At 37.1% G+C, this 20,929-nt stretch overlaps 2 protein-coding genes across 4 annotated transcripts; one reads left to right on the top strand and one right to left on the bottom strand.

Annotated features, from left to right (window-relative positions):
• Nucleotides 1–20,262, bottom strand: LOC148957509 (contactin-associated protein-like 2). 3 transcript variants are annotated; one of them, XM_089115213.1, is made up of 4 exons: nt 20,147–20,262; nt 17,709–18,760; nt 3,245–4,728; nt 1–2,100 (listed from the first exon to the last, which is right to left on the bottom strand). In XM_089115213.1, the coding sequence occupies exons 2-4, from the start codon at nt 17,987–17,989 to the stop codon at nt 386–388; spliced, it is 3,480 nt and encodes a 1,159-aa protein (XP_088971339.1). In that variant the 5' UTR covers nt 17,990–18,760; nt 20,147–20,262; the 3' UTR covers nt 1–385. The 3 variants fall into 3 exon arrangements, with proteins under 3 accessions (XP_088971339.1, XP_088971338.1, XP_088971340.1); XM_089115212.1 differs by lacking the exon at nt 20,147–20,262 and having other exon boundaries at nt 17,709–18,892; XM_089115214.1 differs by lacking the exon at nt 20,147–20,262 and having other exon boundaries at nt 1–2,097; nt 17,709–18,887.
• LOC135690831 (ras-related protein Rab-33B-like) lies at nt 7,020–9,900 on the top strand. The gene has a single exon (XM_065208508.2). It carries the CDS (start codon nt 7,370–7,372, stop codon nt 8,000–8,002), a length of 633 nt encoding a protein of 210 aa, XP_065064580.1. The 5' UTR covers nt 7,020–7,369; the 3' UTR covers nt 8,003–9,900.
• Nucleotides 20,263–20,929: the final 667 nt, after the last annotated feature.

Genomic DNA, 20,929 nt, shown 5'->3' with positions numbered 1-20,929 from the left:
AGCTTTTACAAGTATCGCCTTTATATAGCAGAAATTCAGACAAATATTTTAGAGTAACTGATAGATATTGAGTATCCACAAAGTAATAGCTGTTTTAAATTGGTTCCCTACGTCATCATTTTCGTGGAATACACTTTGAAATGTTCATCCAAATGGCTTGCAGTCTCTCCACCTGGTATTTCTAGAAGCATTTTTCATTCGTAGCACAGTACATTCCCTTGCCGTTTGGCGAATAAACATACTGCATATCTTTATTCTACAGTGAGGCTTTAGCTTGACTTCTGGAATGTCCCCATAGATCAAATCTATTCCTCGCACACCTAATCTACCAAGAATCAGAGCAGGATTCAGCGTTACTGACTGTCCATTTCATTAGAAGCAAATTTTACGTGTTACCAGCATCATCTAAGGTAGTCGCTTTCTCTATTATCTGCCTACGGAGCAGCGCAAGACCTTCTTGGTTCTCTCCTGCATATTCGCTCCCTAATTCATGTCTAAAAGTCCCATTTCCTAGTAAATGGCTACCACTGTTTTTCCTAGTAGGCAGGGTATCTTCAATGAGATTCGTTTCAACATCTTGCTCCTCCTCAGCAACATCAACTTCTTGTATCGTTTGCTGCATAAACGGCATTCCATCAGATGTGAAAGGTCGTTTGCTTACTGGCATAAACCGGCCTATTTGTGAAGGATAATAGCAGCGGCCGATTGTGTTCATAAGCTGTAGATGGGTACCGTATTCCGGATGAGACATCGGCTGTGGTATCCTTCTAATGTGAGGTCGGTGCGTGTAACTATTTGGGGCTACTTGCGGATAATATTGTTTATTGACGCCATCTTGTGACGTCAACGGCACCGAAAGCCCATTTACTTTCATGTAATTACCTGGAACGAACACATTTCCGTTGAATCTAGGGTCTTCTGGCCTGTTTCCAAGTGACTGAAAATTCGCGTATTTCACATCAGGCATATGGACATTTGTAGCTTGCGACATTGAATCGACTCTACCGTCAATTTCAAATTCATTTCGTGCGTTGCGTTTCAGCGTATCTGCACTCAATTCATCCCTTGCACCCTTGACATCCTTTAGAGATTCGCAGTCACTGGCCGTTCCTTGCTCTGTGCACGTACTGAATCTTGAACTGTTGCTGTTGGACGTGTTTGTTGTTGACTTCATTGTGTACTTTGATGAGTCCGAGGACGTTTCGTACGGCTGGCTTGATGCATCGTCACGGTCGTTGCAGTTTGCGTTACCGAGTATTGCAGAATGCCTACTGGCGCAACGCCTATCCGTTATGCTAATTCGCGAGTTTCTCATCCTACCACCGAGTGTTGGTGCTGACGCGGTACGACTTCCCCATGTTCCTAGTCGACCATACTTTCTCCTCCCACGCACGTCCTCAAGTGTTCGAACGCGCATGTCTTCTTCAGATGTTGTCGTAGACTCGTCTGGCGTACTTGTCGGGAATGATGTCCCAATTCGGAACTCCCAATCGGACGATATCACACTCGACCTAGGATCATATTCTTCGATCTCCACGCGTGGCTTTGGTGGACACGATTTTCTGAAAAGCAACCCTGAAACTTTTGCTTTGAATAGCACGCCAACAAGAGTTATAAGCAAAATGCAAAGAAGAGTTCCGATAACAACAATCGTAACTAAATAGGGCTTAGGAAAGAGATCGTCCTGATTACTGACTGGTGCTGTATCGTAACTAGCATTCCATGAACTGCTGTTCGAATCCATCATAGTGGAAGTTGGCATTTCAGAGTGGAAAACACTAACAATAATTTTTTGAGGAGTTGTTTTTTCTGTATGAATCTTAGTGGTGCCCTTTGTGGTTTTAACCGTCAAGGTTTTCTTTGTAATCGTGGGTGTTGTCAATGACGACGTAGGCACTGGTGTTGTGGTTGGCAATGGGGCCGTGCCAAAGCATTCCAATTGACCAACAGTAAAGAAGGACCTCTGACTTCGGCCTTTTTGCTGATCGATACTGAATTGAACCATAGTTACCGGGAGAGAATCTTTATCTGTGAGATAACCTTCGTCATTTCGCCATTGTCGATCCCCTACGTCACAATTACAGTCTAGGTGATGATCTGCTAGCAAAAGAAAGAACTGATGAGCAACTAATCACACTAGAAGCTAAATGAATCGTTTTATAAATACTTCATCGAAATGCGCGTTTTCAACAGGAATCATCTAATCATCAAATCATACAATCATCTAAGCATGGATTTGAATAAAGCAAACATTTTGAGTCATACTAAAGCTTGTACAATCTGGGTTGCGAAAAACTATAATGGCGACATGTTTCGGATTATTGGCAAAGCACGATCGTCGTTCCATCTAGCAGTTTTGGAATCTATCTACATAAGGACGAAAAAACCGCTACTGTGTAGACAAAAGGAGTTCATTTGGATTCCATCGGTAATATTCATTAGGCATGCGGCACTGACTGGGCAACCTCAACAGTCATGTGCTCGCTTTTCTGATTGGCCTATTTCGATCGTATGTTTCCTAGCGTAGTGTTTTGTTCTATGTTCCGACCTTCTATACTGTGAAAAGTGTCAGATGAAAAGCTTTAGTATAACCCAAAATGTTTGCTTTTTTCAAAGCCATTCTTAAATTTTGTACAACGAAAAAATTGTAATCATCTTCTCATTATTTTCAATTGGCATTTTTGGAAACTCAATCTTTGCAGGGCCGAAATTTTGAAACAACTAAATAAACTAAAATTTTTGAAACACTACATCGAAACATTTTCAACAGTTTGACACAATTCTTATTAGGTATATGTTTTTTTATCATCTGCCATTCCTTTTTGAGGTTATGTTTCCTGCTTATGAAATATGTTGCTACAATGTCTTGCAATAAAAGCCCTTTTAAACACAGGCTTTGTCAGTCACCATGTTAACATAGTTTAAATGGTGGTCGCTTCAGTTCTATTGGAAGCTTTCGATCAAGGGAGCTTGAGAAAAAAAATTTTTGCGAGAGGAAGTTGAGAAACTTTTGAAAACATCAACCCGGAGATATTAATTTTTGAAAATAGCACTGTCGCTTGTCAACTCCCGTCACACTACTGGCTACAGACATATAAAATTTCGAAATATGCAAAACTATTATGTTTAGCTCCGCTCACAGTCACGCTACTTTACAGACACAAGATTTCAAGTAGCATTTGGTATGACTATAATTGGAGTCTACCAAAGCGTTGTACGCAAGCAAACAAGTTCTTGTACGCACCAGCACAATTTCTTTTGTCAGGCATTCCACACCCACAGGATTTGGATCCAGGCTTCGCGCCTCCCCAGTAGGTCTGTAGGATTCCGTTTCTTGAACCCCATCTTCCGCCACGAGTGTGCTCGCTCTTGTATCTTCGCAAAGAATCAAGCAGCTTTGACTCGAAGCAGTCATACCTTATGAACTGTCTGCAGCTAACACTTGCATCGGCAACATCTACAGCTGACTGTTTGCCTGTAGGGTACTTTATACGATATATGTAGTTGGAGCCCAAAGGTGCAACATCAGCTACCCGCGAGTCTTTAGGCAGGTTATGCTGGATAACTGTGGCTGGTCCAAGTTCATGTGACATGTCACAATAAACATTGAACGAGTCAACTCCATTTGGACTGATTCGATAAGTTCCACTCGTTGTGTTGCCCGCTTTCTTAATTTCATCGCATGTACGCTTGTAAATCGAGTGTTCGCAGAGTTTGCCTTTAAACAAGGATTTTGGACACTTGCAATAAAATTGTCCATGGTCTTGGGAGCAGCTGCCAGAGTTCAAGCAAGGACTCGGGAAGCAAAGATCTTTCGGGATACAAGAATTTGATATTTCATTCATTTGTGCTGGACGAAGACTATCCCACGTGACATTTACGCCATCCAGACGAATATTCTGCAGACAGCCAACAAATCCCGGATGACTAATAGTTGGTCCACCTAGCCGGACTGTCTTGGTAAATGGGCCAAGCTCTTTAAGGAGCTCAAAATGACGCTGAAAATTGTAGACTTTTGTCTGTCCTCCAACTTGCAACTTTGCTGAGTTTTTCTTCTCCATAATGGTAATCTCGATATCATGCCAGTCACCATTATCCAACTTTCCAAGTGAAACCGAGATTTTCTTTTCAGGCCCAATAAGTTGATTGAACGTGATGTTCAAGAAGGCCTTTCCACCGATTATTGCAAGTGTTACATGACCTTTGGTTGTAGCCATAGTTGCAATTATCCCATTTGCCTCAAATGTGCGGACCCGCGCTGCCAGGACAGTTTCATCTGTCTCCTTTTCTCGTTGCAGAAGAATTTTCGAACTGCTTCTAGTAAAACTCAAAGGGGAGTAGGAGATTGAATGGCATTGGAATGAAACCTCGCCAAAAATCTTGGTATTCAGAAGCTTAAACCTTGCACTGTGCAGAATATCACGCGAACGAAACTTGACATTGGACAAGCAGCCTTTGAAGTTTTTAGTGTCTGGCAGCCATTCATCCAAGTGTCTTTTCTGCTCTGCTCTGTCTATTCCTCCAACATAGAACATAATATCAAGATCCAGGCGATCAAATTGGCCAGGTGCAACCATAGACTTGGTTTGTTTATCTAGCTTCACTGTCACCTTTTTACCTTCTTGGATGATGACGACATCATGCCACGTGTTATCAGCCACATTATCACCAACAATGACTTGATGGTAGCCACTTTCGCCTCCGATTGAGCCTAAGTCCGCAGAATAACTACGAAAAATAGAAAAAAACCATCAGATATGGATAAACAAGATTGTATGCAGGTCGTGTTCGGATGAGTCCAGTTCTGGCACAAAAGTAAAGCGGTTTGTTTAGAAGCTAAACATCACAAACACTGTCCATAAGAACGAAGGGAAATCATTTTTGCAAGCCTTGAGAATGATTTGTCTATAAAGAATAGTTTTATTTTATATCAACCTCTAAACGTCTTTTCCGACAGAATACTAACATCAAGAAAAAGACTTATACCTTATTCGCAGATTTTTGAGGAATGTTTGGGCTTTAGATTATCTAAGACATCGAAGCCTTTTTAAAAACTTCCACTTAATGGATAGGGAAATTATTAACTTGAAGGATAAGACTAATGTCTTTGATGGCTAAAAATCGTCTTCTTTGCCTGACTGTCTGATATAATGTTAACTAGACTCTGATTTTTGTCGATGCTTTCTGCAAATTAGCAATTTGATACGGGTAAATCTGTTAAACGTGTATTGCTGCCAGAAGCTTCAGAATAAGGGAGCAGGGGCACCCCCTCATTATGTAGAAAGAAATGGACACCCCCTCATTATGTCCATGATACACCCCCTGACAATAAACTTGAAATTGTTGGTTGAAGTGGCTTTAATATAAATTTGGACTGGACATGACCATTTACTTCCTGTTTGTAGATGAGCTAATTAAATGTAGGCTCAATCTGTGTTGTAAACTTTCATAATTTCAGGATTTCACGATAAAGAGGGCAAGAATTGAATTTTGACCATTTTAATAACACAACGAAACAACTTCTTTTATATAATATTTAGAGAATACGGCTACACAGCTAAATTGCTAATTCTTTGTTTTTTCCTTCGACTTTTCCTAAACTATGATTTTCTCGTCTACCCTCATGAAACCTCCATGACGAGTCCTAAGTATGATGCTCACTGTGTTAAGATTTTTACACGTGGTTACGCACAAATCTAATTTCAGCAATGATATAATTACGGCACACGGGGGTACGCTTCATAATTCTAATAATCTGATCCTTACACTTATAAAATACTTTCTAGATCTCTGACCTATATGTTTGATAGGTCATATATCACCTAGATATATGACATATATCCCCAAAATAAACTTGATATGGGATCTTTGGATTCATGCCAAGTGTGCTAGAATTTCAGTGAGGAAGAAAACTCCAGATTTGTTGTTGTTGCACATCTTTTTATTTAGAAACAGGGAAATGATATACCAGAAGCATTCCCAGGAAAATAATTGGTAAGGAAGGAAATGTGGAAGAAAAATCAAGAAAATTGCTTCTTTGCTTTAAATTACATAGATGCCATAATTTCTTCTCATGATCATTTAACTACGTTTGCAAATAATTTCATTTTCTATCAAGTCTCGCATGTATCCAGTGTTCAGAAAACGCCTCACTTTTAGTCCTGATAAAATTTTGCTTTTTTCGCAATCCTTAAACTTTTCCCATGTTTTTTCAACAAAGTTCCTTAGAAATGCAATTGAATTGAAGTAAAATTAGCTATGGTTTTTAGTCGTGCATTGGCCCTTCTCAAAACTGTTAGGCTTTCTGGACTGTGCATATATCCCTTTGAAAACAGCTGGTTGGTCCTGTTTGATGGGTTGTTTTTAAAAAAATGCACAAAAATGAGTTTTATTTACAATTTCAATGATAACAAAAACGTTATTAGCAAAAAATGGACCCTGTTGCCATGGACACGTCAATACAATTACTAAAGTTGGATTTTTGATGGATGTAAACTGTCACTATTTCTTGAGACATTTCATGACATAATCAAAGATGACATCATGAATAGAATTAGTAAAGCCTAATAATGAACATAAGCATTCTACTTTCTAGTAGGTTTCTAGTCGATAATAATAGAAACGAAATTAAGAAAATGAAAGGCCGAACTGGTTTATTTGTTATAAACCAAAAGAAGGCGTGCCATTTTGAAACATGGTGACTTCACTTTCTCGAAACCCCTTTTTGAGTAATCTTATAATAACATAGATCTCGCTATAAATAAGCATAAGGTCTGACTTCTGTCATTAGTTTAACATTCAATTCATTTAAAAGTTCTTTTTCACGAAATATATTGTTCCTGTCTATTCCCTTTTATACTTTTACACATAAGTAAGGTAAACTGTTTAAAAATTCTTAAAATGAAATTATGCTGTCTAAAACTGCTATCCTAGTTAATGAGATATTTTAAAAAAACGTATTTTAAGAGAAATATATACATCAAATCTAAAACTTTTTCACCATAAGTTATTGAATACAGAAGTTGGGCAGGTTTCATGAAAATTCCATTTGAATAATTTATGTTAGGAATATTTGGCAAATTACGTCAGAGAACGTTGAAATGTGACTCGGAACTTTTTGTTACTGAAACAACATTGTGGGTCTATCACAAATGGTCTCCCCTTTTCTCGATCCAAAGGAAGATTCCCCGGCAGGAAAGATGTTGGCCAGAGGTCAGATGTGTTATCGTTGATGGACAAAGTACAATGACGCAACATTATTGTTTCAAGAGCTGATAAAGGCCTGTGCGGCTACCAGGAAACTTTAAAGAGATAGATTTATTTAAACAGCAAACTTTCTGTGCTGCACTGCAGTGACAGAGATGAGAAAATGACGAATGCTAGAGGAAACAGTATTAGGATCGCCATTGTGGGTGAAAGCAATGTGGGAAAGACGAGTATTTTACAAAGGTTCTGTAAAGGACTATATGGCCAAAGAATACAAACTACGGTTGGGATAGATAAATCGGAATTTAGTTTCAGCGTTGGGGAGGACATTGTTAGTACCATTTTACTAGATATGGCTGGCGGTAACGAATTCGTTCCTTTGGTTGCTTGTTTTTTGAGGCAAGTTGACGCTGTTGTTTTGGTTTATGACATATCTGATAAAGAAAGTTTTATCACTTTGCCAACGTGGAACTCTTTGATAAAATCGACGAATGCATCTGACAAACTCGCAAAAATACTAGTCGGTAATAAAAAAGACCTTGCAAAATATCAAAGGGAGGTTCCTTTTAAAGCTGCGAAGAATTTTGCAAATTTTGAAGGAATGGTTGCCTTAGAAGTTTCAGCAAAAAATGATGACAACATAGACTTGCTGTTTCATTGTATTGCAAACGAGGTGAAGACGCTGCGTAGCACTGTGAATGATGACAGAAGGAAAAAGGCAAAAGAGAAGTCATGGTCTCCCTTGGTACGAAACTTAAAGTCAATCTTCAGCAGAGCTAGCAACTTTAAATTTTAGCTTGAGATCGTATTTGTTATTCAGTATCTCAGTCTAATAGATTATTGCTATATTTTAGCTTTTTCTGATAAATGCTATTTAGATAAATTTTTAATAAATTTTTATTTGAGATATGTTTGTAGTGGCACTAATATAAAAACGGATGTAAATAAAATTGAATGTTTATAAGATGGGTAATAAAAGATTGTTATGTATTTGTGTTAAATAAAACTATATGAAACAGAATCGTATTTTGACAGCAGAGTAAACAAATTAGGGCCTTGATGAAAATGCAGTAAATCTTCCAGAAAGGGATTTTTTCCACCAGTGAAATGTTGAGCATCTTGTTGCTAGTTGCAAGTTGCACGTAGCAGATCACAAAATATCATACCAGGTCGAAGATGCTTCATTCGTCCATCTCATTATTTCATGAAAATCAACTCTAGTCAGTGAGAAACAAATGTTGTAGGCACTCACGATAACGCGGTCGAAGGCGAAAAAGCCGAATCAGCTGCGCAGAATCGCCTGTTTCGAAGTAGGCCGAGCTGGACTGCTCCTGTTTATTGATATCAATGGTGATCAGACAAAACGGAGAGCGGCAAAAGGGCCTGACAACATTAATATATGTACGCTGTGCACATTTTTCGTGGGAATAAACCGCACACAGCTCACCTGTCACAGGAATCAGTTCAGATCCCAGTGGAAAAATGCAAAGCAATTTTCATGAACATGCAACGAGAGTTCTACATATTCGCACGCAATGAACAATCGTTGATTATAACATTTCCAAGGTTCCAAACTACAAACATCTTAATGTTTTTTGAAACTTAGGCAACTTCACCCGATTATTAATGTTATCAGGATGGTAAAAATATGTTATTTGCACCATTCTTTATTATTCAATATTTTTACTTTGCTGATAATTTAAAAGAAATTTGAGTGTTTTTGAAATTTTGAGGCATTTTGCTATTTTTACGTATGAGAGTAGAAATCGTAGTTTCGTTAATAAAGGAAAAGACAAGTAAATTCTGAAGTAAAGTAAAGAACAAGCTTCACTAAAAGAATTTTTTTCAGGTTGTACTCTGTGTATTGAAATTATAAGGATTAAAGATTTTTTTCGTGCAGAATTGAGGTGGTTACTAGCATAGCTAGTACAAAAAAGGATTTAGGCCATCATTCTTTGTATTTCCAAGGACAATACAGATAAAAATTGAAGAGAAAGACACTAATTTTAGAGCTACATTTCAAAAATTACTTATTCTGATATTTTCAACTTATTTCGGTTAATTTGAAATATCATATAACATTTTAAACTTCTTCTTTCATTATAATCTTGATTATGAACCCTTTTTACCTAAGTCAATAATAGACCCCCGGTCAAAAGTTATCTGGGCCTATTATCAGAGTGACAGGGAAAATCCAGGCGAAGAGTAAATGAAAAGGTTTGCTGTGTAAACTCAATGGTGTTGCATACTTTACTTACGCAAACATCGACATTATGCCCCGCCTTCGACCAAGAGCAAAGGCCAAAAATGTAAGTTTTGTTTATTCTATAGTTTATCGAAGCAGATCGCATACCTGTTTTTATATATGGTAAAATGTTTTTCAAATAAATTATCCTGCATAACGTTTACACTTTATAAAGGAATATACACCAGACAGATAATTGTTTATCTTAAAGTTGCTTCAAATATGATTAGCAATAATTGATGAAATTTTATCGATAGAAAAGCATCAAAGTTTGCAGATTTCTAAATAAGCACTGGTTTTGATTGCTGATTGAGTTTGGAAAGGTTTTTGTCTATAAATATTTTGATGTTCAAGTGTATGTTCAAGTAGCTTTGTTTATTGAACCCATCAAATATGCTTGGGTATTACAGAGTTAAAGTTAGACCTTTCCTCTTGACAGTGCTATCTAGTGCTTGAACAAAGAACGACTGTTGCTTTTGGGTAGAATATCTTTTCACACAGACTTCTTTCTTATAGCTAGTTGTAAATTCTAACTAGGTGCGACCATCGGAATTTAAGACAAGGATCTGTTCTACAAAATTTTCATCAGAAGTAATGACTTAGTTCTAGATAAAAAGGTTGAATATTAGACAGGCTTTCAGACGAGACAGTTGTCAATACGTTTTAAAGCAAAAGACAGGTTAAGAATTTGACAGGATGTAAGACCTTGTTTACAACAGAAACCTTGATAAGTTTATAGCAAATCGATCTCATAGCATTTCTAGTCTATCGAGGTGAATTCAGAAAAAACTGACAATAATCCGTTTCTTTTCAATGTCTTTGCATTGCACTATATGAAATCAATCTAGAAAACCAAGGATTGAAACACTCGGCGCAGCTTGAAGAAAAAGACTTCTTGTGTTCTGTGTAACTGAATAGCAGCGTTTAATCTTCTTTACACTGACGGTGAATGAATTAAACATGATAATTGTTTTGATCAAGATTACAGCTCAAAGACGATATTCGCTTTGTAAAACGTCAGCCTGCTCTTAGAAACACCTGCGTCTTATTTAAAGAACTGACAAGTGGCTAATGCGATAGACAATTGTATGATCTGAATCAATCTATTTCTGTTGACTGACAGCTTAAAGTTTCTGCAATACTTCGCAGTTTTGTATTTCAATAATTCATGCTTAATAATATATATCATAACTGAGTGCAGACGGGGAGACAAGGCATGGCGAGTGTTCCAAAAATCGTCCATTTACATCTTTAATAACATGTGCCAACCAACCCACCTATGTGCAACAGCGGAGGAAAATAGAGACAGATCTTATCTGCTACTGTAATGAATAAGGGTAACATCGATGCTCTTTTAAAATATATTATGATAACTGCCAGAAAATAAGGCCTAGAGAAAAATGTCTGATGGAAAATATCTAAATCTTTAGGAAAGAAAAATACCTCAGCATTAAGAGTAGTCTTAGCTAGATGAAATATTTTTTCTTTATAGCTGTTCTAAGAGACAAGGTATGCTAAAATTGTTCACCTAGAAATGGTTATTTTCTATTAACTTCATAACCTCAAGATTATCACGTGCAAAATGGTATAATTGTGAATGAAAGGGCCTCCTTTCTACCGCTGTACCCTTTAAATTTTCATGAATTTCAAATCCTTATTAAAACATTTTTCTGATAACTGTGCACAAACCTAAATTTGAACAAGCAATACGATGTTCTCATTAGATAAACAAAGTATCTTAGTAATCATAATCTTGTAAACCAGAACTCCTTTATGGGATGGCTGTGACATTACTGTTGACGATAGCAGATGCTTGGCAGTTACAGGATGTCTGGTTATACGAAAAGCTGTGATAGAGTCGTCTATATAAAGTTATCCTGCTACTTGAAAACTACAATCCTTGACAAAAGTCCTTTGAACACCCTGCAGCCAATAAAAGGTTTTGATGAAATAAAGGTTTTTGGTCGTAAGATACAGAAATATCCCCCTTTCCCCCAAACAATGTTGGTTGTTAAGCCTATTACTTACCTTAGCTGATAAAGTGACATTGGATGAATTTCAAGCTTTGAGACTGTTGTTATTCAACATTGTTTCAAGGGGGAGAGGGGGATGCTACTGAAGTTATGCGAAATTTTAGCTTAGTGTACCAAGACTTTTGGCAAGGATTGTAGCTGGGCACCCATCTACTTTACATTCATCTTTGCTGTGTCATGAAAGAGCTCTATGATCTTTTGAAAAGAAAATCGTTGAATTTTCTTCTCTGAAAGCACTTAAACGATTCTTTAGTAAACTGGTTGATAAGAAAATGCATTCAGGACAAACATAGTAAGTGCATTCTGCATGGTCCTTTTCGTTGCTTCCTGCTTCACACGGTTTAAAATCAAGGCCTTTATTCTACTTGCTATCTTAAATAGTGCACTGCGATTCTTTTTCTGGCGCAAATAAATACGGAGTCGCACAAAGGAAAATAGCTTTGATTAAACTTAGCAGTGAATTCGGCACAAATCTCTTTGACTAAGAAGTCCCATGCCTTTTGTGCGACTACACTAAGCAACTTTCAAACAAACTTTAGCATATATTGATCATTATTGAAGACCAGAAAGCGACATGTCTCGACGTCTCGTTTCAATTCTTGATATATGCTTTAACGAGACTCCACTTCCTATGGCATCCGAGTGATCAGATTAAATATCAACTTATAGCCTAGCAAAAATTTTTGATGTTAATTGAACAAAGAAAACATTCAATAAAGTCTACAAGAACACCTGTTCCATCACCAATAAAACAATTAAGGGGGTTGGGTTGGCAATCATAGCCATCTGATAACTGAAGATATCTTTGTCGATCCGCGGGCTGGTGAGCGAAGACTTGTGCGGGCACACATTGCTTGACTAAGTACGAGTAACTACAGCATTCTGCGAAATGTACAGTTGGGAAAATAAAGTGACAGATCTGTAGTCACATGCTTCAGTTAATTGCTTGCTGGAAAATGATAACTCATAGAGTATGCCTTACCTTATGGTAAGCAACAGAGTGTGACAGACAGTGTGGTGCAAGAAGAAACTGAGGCAAAATGAAGAATTTCGTGCTACCTAAGCCTTCAAAAGGAAATATTTGAAAAATGATTGTGGTTGTTCAGAAAGCCTGCTTCAAGAGTCAAGGAGATATTGCGAAGAATACTTAAATGACTTGAAGCAAACAAAAGCCAAACGTCTTTGCATAGCCTCGATCTGGTCTTTCTCAGCAATGCTAAGCAACATTACTTCAAATGCAGATCTTATAATCAAAATTAAAATTGCAACACATTCATAATACATTATGCAAAATATATAACAGATATGGCCTAATAAAAAAGCATTGCCGTACCAGAAGGCTCGATAACTGATCACATATTCTCAAAAGAATTGATTTTACTGCAATGACGTCACAGTTTTTCATCAAGTATGTCATTTCAAAAAACATTAGTGTAAATGTTTTCATGAAATTGAATCATTTATATCAGGATGAAAATGATCATCAAACAATCATTTTGCTCTGAACTTCAAATATTGCTATAGCACTCTGATAAATTGTTTTTATTGAAACAGCCAGGTTTGGTTAGGTAAAATCGATGGTTGTGGTATGAAACCAAATGACGTCATTGCTGGGAGAAAGTTTCAATCTACATTGCATCAAAATCCTAACTGTGTAAATCTAAAATTAGCTTTCAAAGTTCATTCCTTTCTTTCCATTTAAGCAGCGTTTATCATTCCCATGCATAATCCTAATAAACAAGAATGTTCCAATCACTTTGTTAGATATCAATCGGCGTGTTCTTCAATAGCTAAAGTAGACTTGGATATTCTTTCGAGATTAAACACGCTAAGTTTCAAAACTATGATTAGCTCCGGTTTCTAGATATTGCAACTAACGTTAATTAGGAGTTATTAAAAATAGGAAGCTTTTTGGCGGCCTTCGCGACATAGCAGCTGCGTATCGTCATTAAAATCAACGTGGAATAGGCCAGTTTCTCTTTTACCTGTTTAATTTCCAGAGGAATTAACAGCAAGCAAAACTGTTTCTAATAAGCGCTTTGAGCCGCCATGTCGCGTCCAGTCCATTTCAGACAACGATAGACGTTTATCGATGCATATTAGAATTAAGGGCAGCAATGATACTTCATATAGACTGATTTTGAGGATCTATTCGTCTAAAATTGTTATTTGAATTACAAAAATTTTGCAAACAGTTTATAGAACATTATTGAGGTGTCATTGCCTCAGCGAGAGATAAAATTAATCCCTCTTATAGATTTTGATGACTTTCTTCACATAACTGTTCCTCTGTTCCTGCTGATTTTGGATCTCATAATGTCGATAGAGGTTATTACTATGTTGCTCTGGTTCAAATGTTAGATTTTCAAAGGCTGAACTTGAGGCTGCCTCGTGACTTAAAAATAGCATTTAAAGATTAAAACTTCAAAACATCCAATAAAGTTGCAACAATAAAACCGTAATTAAGTTTAATAAGATTACCAAGGCTCATACTTCTGCAAGAAATTCTCTTAGCCCTGAAGCTGCGGTTTTTAATTTCATAAAGTTTGCAGTAAAACTCCAGTAGTAGATTTGTTTTTTCGCCATAGTTTCATCTAATTTCTCTTTTATAACATTGTATTTACATTAACAACCTTAGAGTAGAAAAACCTTTGAATCTAGCTTTAACAATCAAACTGTCTATCGTAGCTTCATACAGTCAAGAATCTGCCATGAAAAAGTTCAATTTACCGCTACAATCTTCGTCAGCAACATCACTCCACAAACATTCTTAACTAAATGCCCAGCAGACAGGACAAACTGTCAAGGCACAATTTTCCAGAAATTATTATGTTTAATCAAACATTTTTTCATGGGAATTTCTTTTCTTTTTTTGATAATTTAAAGTGAAAGCATGCTCTAACTATTTAATTAGGAGATCTATTGCTATGCTGGAGATAAATTGTCCCAAAGAATAATTCTGGTCGTTCGTATTGCTTGTGAAAACATAGCTGCATTTCCTACTGTGAAGGTATCCGCATTGTTTTTACCTGTTTGTTACATTCTTTCGAGCGGTTACGTGGGCTTATCGGGAATACATTTTCCCTCGTGACAATGCTTCCACAGCCTGTCATTCTGACCTACTTTCTATATTTTTCTCTGCAATAAATAGATAGTCAGTTGATGATATGAACACTCTAAACGGATTAAAGTACACCGAATATTGTTTTCTTAAGTTGTTTTTGGGCTGAAACAACGTTAATCTTTGCGATTCTAAAGAAAATAATTAAAGTGGTACGTTGCTCGACATATTTTCTATTGCTTTGGCTGTGGCAGCTGGGTTTTTACCGCCTTTATGAACGGTTAGATTCACGCGGTGTCTGTTGATACTTGAAATACGCACGATTGTCCGTTGTTGTGCGAACAAAATCCGTTTATCAGAAGAGATTATGCTCTTCCTCACTTTCATTATATACAATCGGAATGCAGGCGCTCTTTCCCTGATTGTTTAGAGACAGGCTATAGTACGGACGTTTCCATGTACATCACAATAAACTTGACGGCTAACGCTATTTAACCTTCAGATTGATCTCCACAGCCGACAAGAAAACCGTCGACTTTTTCAAGCCCGTTTCAAGTGGGCATAACGAAGGAACCGGATTTCATAGTAAAGTTGTAAAGCATTTAATGAATCCCTAACGGATCCTTTTTGGCTGCTTGGCTGTTTAAAATTTCAGCGATGTAACTAGCAGTGAGGGTCTGAGATCGCTGAATTCAGCCTATGCAGAAAAATACCAGAGTCATTAACCAGCATGTTTAAGCACAGACAAAACATCTGCATGAAAATGAATGCAGCTTTTTACTTGTTAGATAGACGATCCGGCTTTGCAAAATATCAAAATAGCGAAACACTGTGAACCAACTTTTTTAAAACATATGACATATTTGATATTATGGCTAGTGAAACATTTGTCTATTGAATCGCGTTTCTTCTATCATCAAAACAAAGTCTGCAGAAGGAGAGGTAGCGTATGTCGAGGTTTTAGTGCCTGCAAACATAAACTGTTGAGAAGCAATTAACCATGTTCTAGTTACAATAAAAGATGTGATTATATTGACACATATTTTTGCTCAAACACTTTTAAGTGTTGTTGGTTAAATACGAAAAACGCTTCTAGTACATTTTACGGTGTGATAATTGTGATGTTGGTCTTTCTACACCATTAATGGAAACAAACAGGCACCAGCTTTGCTAACACATCGCCTAGATCAATAATGGTTGTTTGCCAGCCTAGAGAACACATCAAGGGATCACTATCTGTTTGATTTGAAAGTTAAAAGGATATGATGATCTGTGTGTATTTGACCAGTCTAGTTCAATAGCTTAGATGTTATATATCGATTAGCCAAGGTTGTTAAAGTCACCTTAGATATGCTAACTACAATGGTTACTGTTGACATAGCACAAAATGTGATCAACAAAAGACATGAAATTGCCCTTAATTGCTAATCATTTTGAGTTTTGTAGACCCCAGTGTTAACCGGGATTTCTTGATTTCGACTCACATTATATTTTGCTACAATTTCAGCGAAAACAATGCTGCTGCAGAAGAGACAATCAGTTGGTTGCATGTTTATGAATCAAAGCTAAATAAGTATGACTGTTGTCTATTCCAGCTAACGATAGCAGCGTGTATAAGTAACTGATTTCTGCATAGCACCCGACTCCCCTGCGTTTGGGGGCAATCAACACGAGAAGTTGCTATCATACCCTATCAAAGAATAAAGAATAAAGAAATATAAGAATATTGAATCTTTCTATTTTACACCCCACAGCTGGAAATTTTCATGGATCTTTTCAACTCATTGGCTGATTTTGCTGCAAAATTGACAACAAATATAGCATGTTCATAAAGACATAAACTGTCCCCACTTGTGTTCACCAGCTTTGGGTATTGTGTGAGTGTAGGGGGGGGGGGGGAGTGGGAGCATCCCAGCTTTTGCTAAATTGTCAGTCAAAACCCAGATTTCGCGTGCATGACAAAATCGACAAATTTTGTCATTTGCCGGCAAAGTTGCTTGGTTCTGCCAAACCTGCAGGCATTATCTAAAAAAGTATATACTATGATTTCCAAAAAAAGTCTCACAGGAGTATTAGTATCAGGTTCATAAAAGTGACGGTCTATAGCGCAGTCTTGCGATTTCTTTGGCAGGCAACTTATTTACCCTGAAACCTGAGCACAGAGCAACAAAATCATTGCCCCCTGTAAACATACCGGAAAAGCTTCAACATATTTTTCACTGAAAGCAAATATTATTCTTGATATCCATGTGGTTTTGATAAAGCCTGTAAAATATAGCTTTTAGCATCGGTTTTGTTTTGTTAGCATTTTTAGATTTTGATTGCGATGGATACTAACACGGAATGCATCTGCTTACACAGAAGGTCAAGAATGCGTCTTAAAGTCAATTTTTCAGGTAATTCGAAGTCAGTGTTCAGCAAAGAAGCAACCATTCTTAGATTGAATGCAGAGTGACCATCTTTAGTGACTGGAGAGCTTTGAGGATTAATGTTGGCAGAAGTCATGTAAAATAGAGTTTCAATTTTAAGGAAACTGTTGGCTGTTTTTTGTGTATTCCAGACAGAAATTTATACTTTTGCCAGAATGTCTTCACAAGTCTATTGGCATCTATTTAGATATTTAGACGATGCTTTAAAACACTGACTTCTTAAAGGATTTCATCCTTCGCCGTTGTTGAAGCGATCTGCTGCCAAAATGGACAGCGCTTTTACACTGAGAATGGTAGAGTTTTAAGTAAAGATAACTTGGAAGGGTTTGGAAAGTTTCTTGGCATTAAGCAAATCTCAGGATTCTCTTGTTGTCTAGTCAAGCTTTGCATGCCACTAGCCCAGATCATGGGGAACTAGAAAGCTACACCTCAGGTCTTCCAAAGTAATTGCGTATTTCGCTGCAGATTTTCACAGCAATATATGGATTGTAGAGTTATCATTCGTAGAATTCCGACCAAAGCTAACATGGGCAGCATTCAGCATATTGCTTCTACCTCTAAAGATTTCTTCCCAATGTAAAAAACCAAAAGTTTTGTCCATTTTTTGGCCAAAGTATATGATATTGACTTTTTTCATCAGGAAGGCAAATGGCAAAAACTAATAAAGTATAAAACATTCTTGAAAAAAGATTGCAAAAAAATGAAATAAAGATAAAGAAGTTTTTTAGAATTACCTCAGTTTTCCTCGGATTATTTCCAACGAAACGAAGTCCCCTTGCGTACTGCTGCTGTAAAGCAACACACCATAGGGCTCAGCAGTTTTAAAAGAAAGCAAAATGCGATCACTGGTTGTTCCCGTTTCGTGGGGTGGTATCGGGTAGGCAATATGTTGACTTCCATTAAACGTCATCATCTCAGCTTGCATGGCAGAAACTTGCTGCTGGTCCAGAAGCCATGAGTGCTGAAGCAAAATGCATAGCAAAAGTCTTGTTGATTTTACGATCCTCGAATCCATTGGAATTTACAAGTTTCTGCAGAGGGGATCAGCTGTAGAAGATTTTCTGAATCCAAATGAGTGTTACCTTCTTTAATCAGCTTGCTCCCACCAAAAACAGCTGATCATTTTTCATAGCCTCAGAAAAAGTGTATGAAATCCTCTTAAGTAGTAGAAATCGTCAAACTACCGTATGAATAAGCTAAGTCTCCTTGTGACCGTTTAAGAAGAGAGTATCAGACTCCGCTTTTGCAATAACTTTTCCGCGGTCACATCAAACATCTCAGTGGAGCAACAGCGCCCGTGTGTCTCTTCGTTGTATCAAAGCCTTTTTCCCAAGATCAACCTGTTCGCTGACTCCTTGCGAATTTCGGACAAAGGGGCGGTCAATCACGCAGTTCCATTGGCTTTGCGAAACCGGGGGAATCGGCCGTAGCAGATGGCTTCTGCGCACGACGCGTGCTCGCGGAGATTGCACAAAGATAAATAGATGAGCTATGAACGTGTGAATGGTGTCAAGCATTCTTCCTTTCTGATGGGTGCTTTCCGTTTTAAGTTGATGCACGATGCAGCATTAAATGGCTTCGCCCTCAATGGTGTATTGATACATGAAATACTATTGTTGTAAACACAAACGCTAATGGCTGATTTTAAGCTGCTACAAGATAGAAGTACATCCAGACTTACCAATCCTTTTGTCTGTAGTTATCTCTTGCAGATATGCAAGAGAGTTAAGGCTTTAAAATTTTCCGGTATCTCTCCCACACTTGCCTCATAGCAGATATTGTCATGCTGTTGAATTCGAGAAGTAAATTAATCATTCATAGTGGCGAATTCTAGGTACTGAAGTTTTTCTCCAAGCTATCTGCTTTGACAAAAGACTTGAAGAATTTTCAATTGTTTTGATAAGCAAAACTTAGATAACTCATAAATTTTGGCTTATCTAAGCCCAACATAGCACAATTAAACTCGCTTGGCAAGCAAAGAATTTGAAGTTGGAACACAAAACTTAGCATTTTGATTGAAAAGTTCAAGATGCAACAATTTCCTTATTGAAATCCTACAATGAAACAACTGTTGACATACGAAACAGGCTTAGGAACAGAAAACGTTTTTCATTTTTACAAAAGAAATGAGCTTTTAGCGCTATCTATTTACATCTGTCCAAAATGTAAACAATACTCTACTCATGCAGGATTCAGCCTATATCTGCACAAAAACAGGTTTCCCAAAACAGTCTGGCAAGTCACATAAACTCAAATAAATAAAGGTTCAGTATTCTCATTGTATCATGAAGAAATTTTAATTGGTAAAACAAACTTTAGACATAATAATTATTAGCAATGGCGTGTGCAACGAGGTACACGGCGACAAAATGTTTATTACCACAGGGGTTCAAATGTTGCTATTTTTTGTGATTCACATCTCAATTCATTTTGAATCTTAAAAATCTATTTTCGAGGGTGTTCAAACAATACAATCAATTTTTTATCATGCCAATAACTTTAGTCGCGGTGTAAGAGCCAAGCAATTAAACTTTAAACGATTAAATCCTCGTGTGTTCTTAATGTTGCTCTTATTTCAAATTGAACTGTAGGCTGTAAACTGGTTCTTAGATCACTAAATATCAGTGATTCTTGACATTCTTAGAACTACCTAATGAAGTTAACTCTGTTTTGCTAACAAAAGTGAAAACTTTGTTCATATGTAGTTCAACAGCTAATAGATCACGTGTCCTTTAAAAAGGGGTGTACAGAAAGTGAAGAAGCTAGTCTTAACGTAGCTAAACTCCTCAGGGCAAACAACATATATAAAAAGTCAGTTTGAAAGAAACATTCTAGTACTCTTCCGAATTACTGTAGTAATATAACATTTTCTCAGTGCCGTCTCACAGATGCCCCACATTTCGATAAAATAGCCCTTTAATCTTACGTAACTTCAATTTCTTTGTCCTGAGTAACCTTTTCTAACAAAAAAATAAATACGAAAGGAAAGAAAACCGAGCAGCAGCTCCGGCATACCATTTTCATGTGACAACATCCACCGAGCTCGCTCACTCTCGCTCCAACGCTCCGTACTTGGAAACCAGGCTGTAAACATACTTGCTGTTTGCTGTCAACGAATAATTGCTTCCCTTTTACATACAAGGGCTACATCAATATAGAAAATATGCGTTACCCTTTCGCCATCCTTGCTAAAGCCAAGTTTGACTCTCTATCAGACTTGGTCGTAGTTGGATGAAGGTATGATTGGATGCTCAAGAGACCATCTGCATGCCACGAAAATCATACTCTTGGGTAGGTAATGTATTTGTCCAGAATGCCTTTAAAACAAATCAAATCTCGCAGGGGAATGTATACAAGATTCTTTCGAATCGTTCAGCCTGTGCAAATTTTTGCCAGACATGTCTGCAATGTTGAATTATCGCTGTGTTGAAGTTTTTTGCAAGGAAATGTAAAGAAAGTGATTACCGCAAAAACTAGATTTATTCTTATAGCGTTATAAAACAACTGTGATTAGAAACATGCTGGTTGTATGCTCAGAGCGAGTTAGTCGCACCAGAAAAATGTCTATCATTTTAAGACGGTAATTGTCAATTAAATAATTACTTCACTGTTTCTGTAATTATTCCCTGTTTTAAGTAAAGAAAAATATGTTTATTCATAATACACAATTTGTGAGAAATACAAAACATTCATACTTGTTTATGGTAAAAAATAAAGCTATTAACTCAGGGTTTAAGTTTTAATCTTGTGACAACAAACTACAAATTCTAGCGAGAGGTTACATGCAAAACAAGCATAGTTTCGAAACAACATTTTGAATAGAATGGCAGGTCAAACATACCGTGACTTAATATGTACACTAGTCTAAATTACAGAACCACTAGATTTAATTAATCAAGCCTGCCCTTTACCTTCACATTCATTATGGCTGATGTAATTAGTGAAATGAAATTAC

This window comes from Rhopilema esculentum, unplaced genomic scaffold (genome assembly GCF_057945365.1).
Source record: "Rhopilema esculentum isolate cy_ngs unplaced genomic scaffold, ASM5794536v1 HiC_scaffold_23, whole genome shotgun sequence".
Taxonomy (NCBI): domain Eukaryota; kingdom Metazoa; phylum Cnidaria; class Scyphozoa; order Rhizostomeae; family Rhizostomatidae; genus Rhopilema; species Rhopilema esculentum.
Note: the sequence above shows the minus strand (reverse complement) of the source record. Positions and strands in the feature narration are given on the sequence as shown.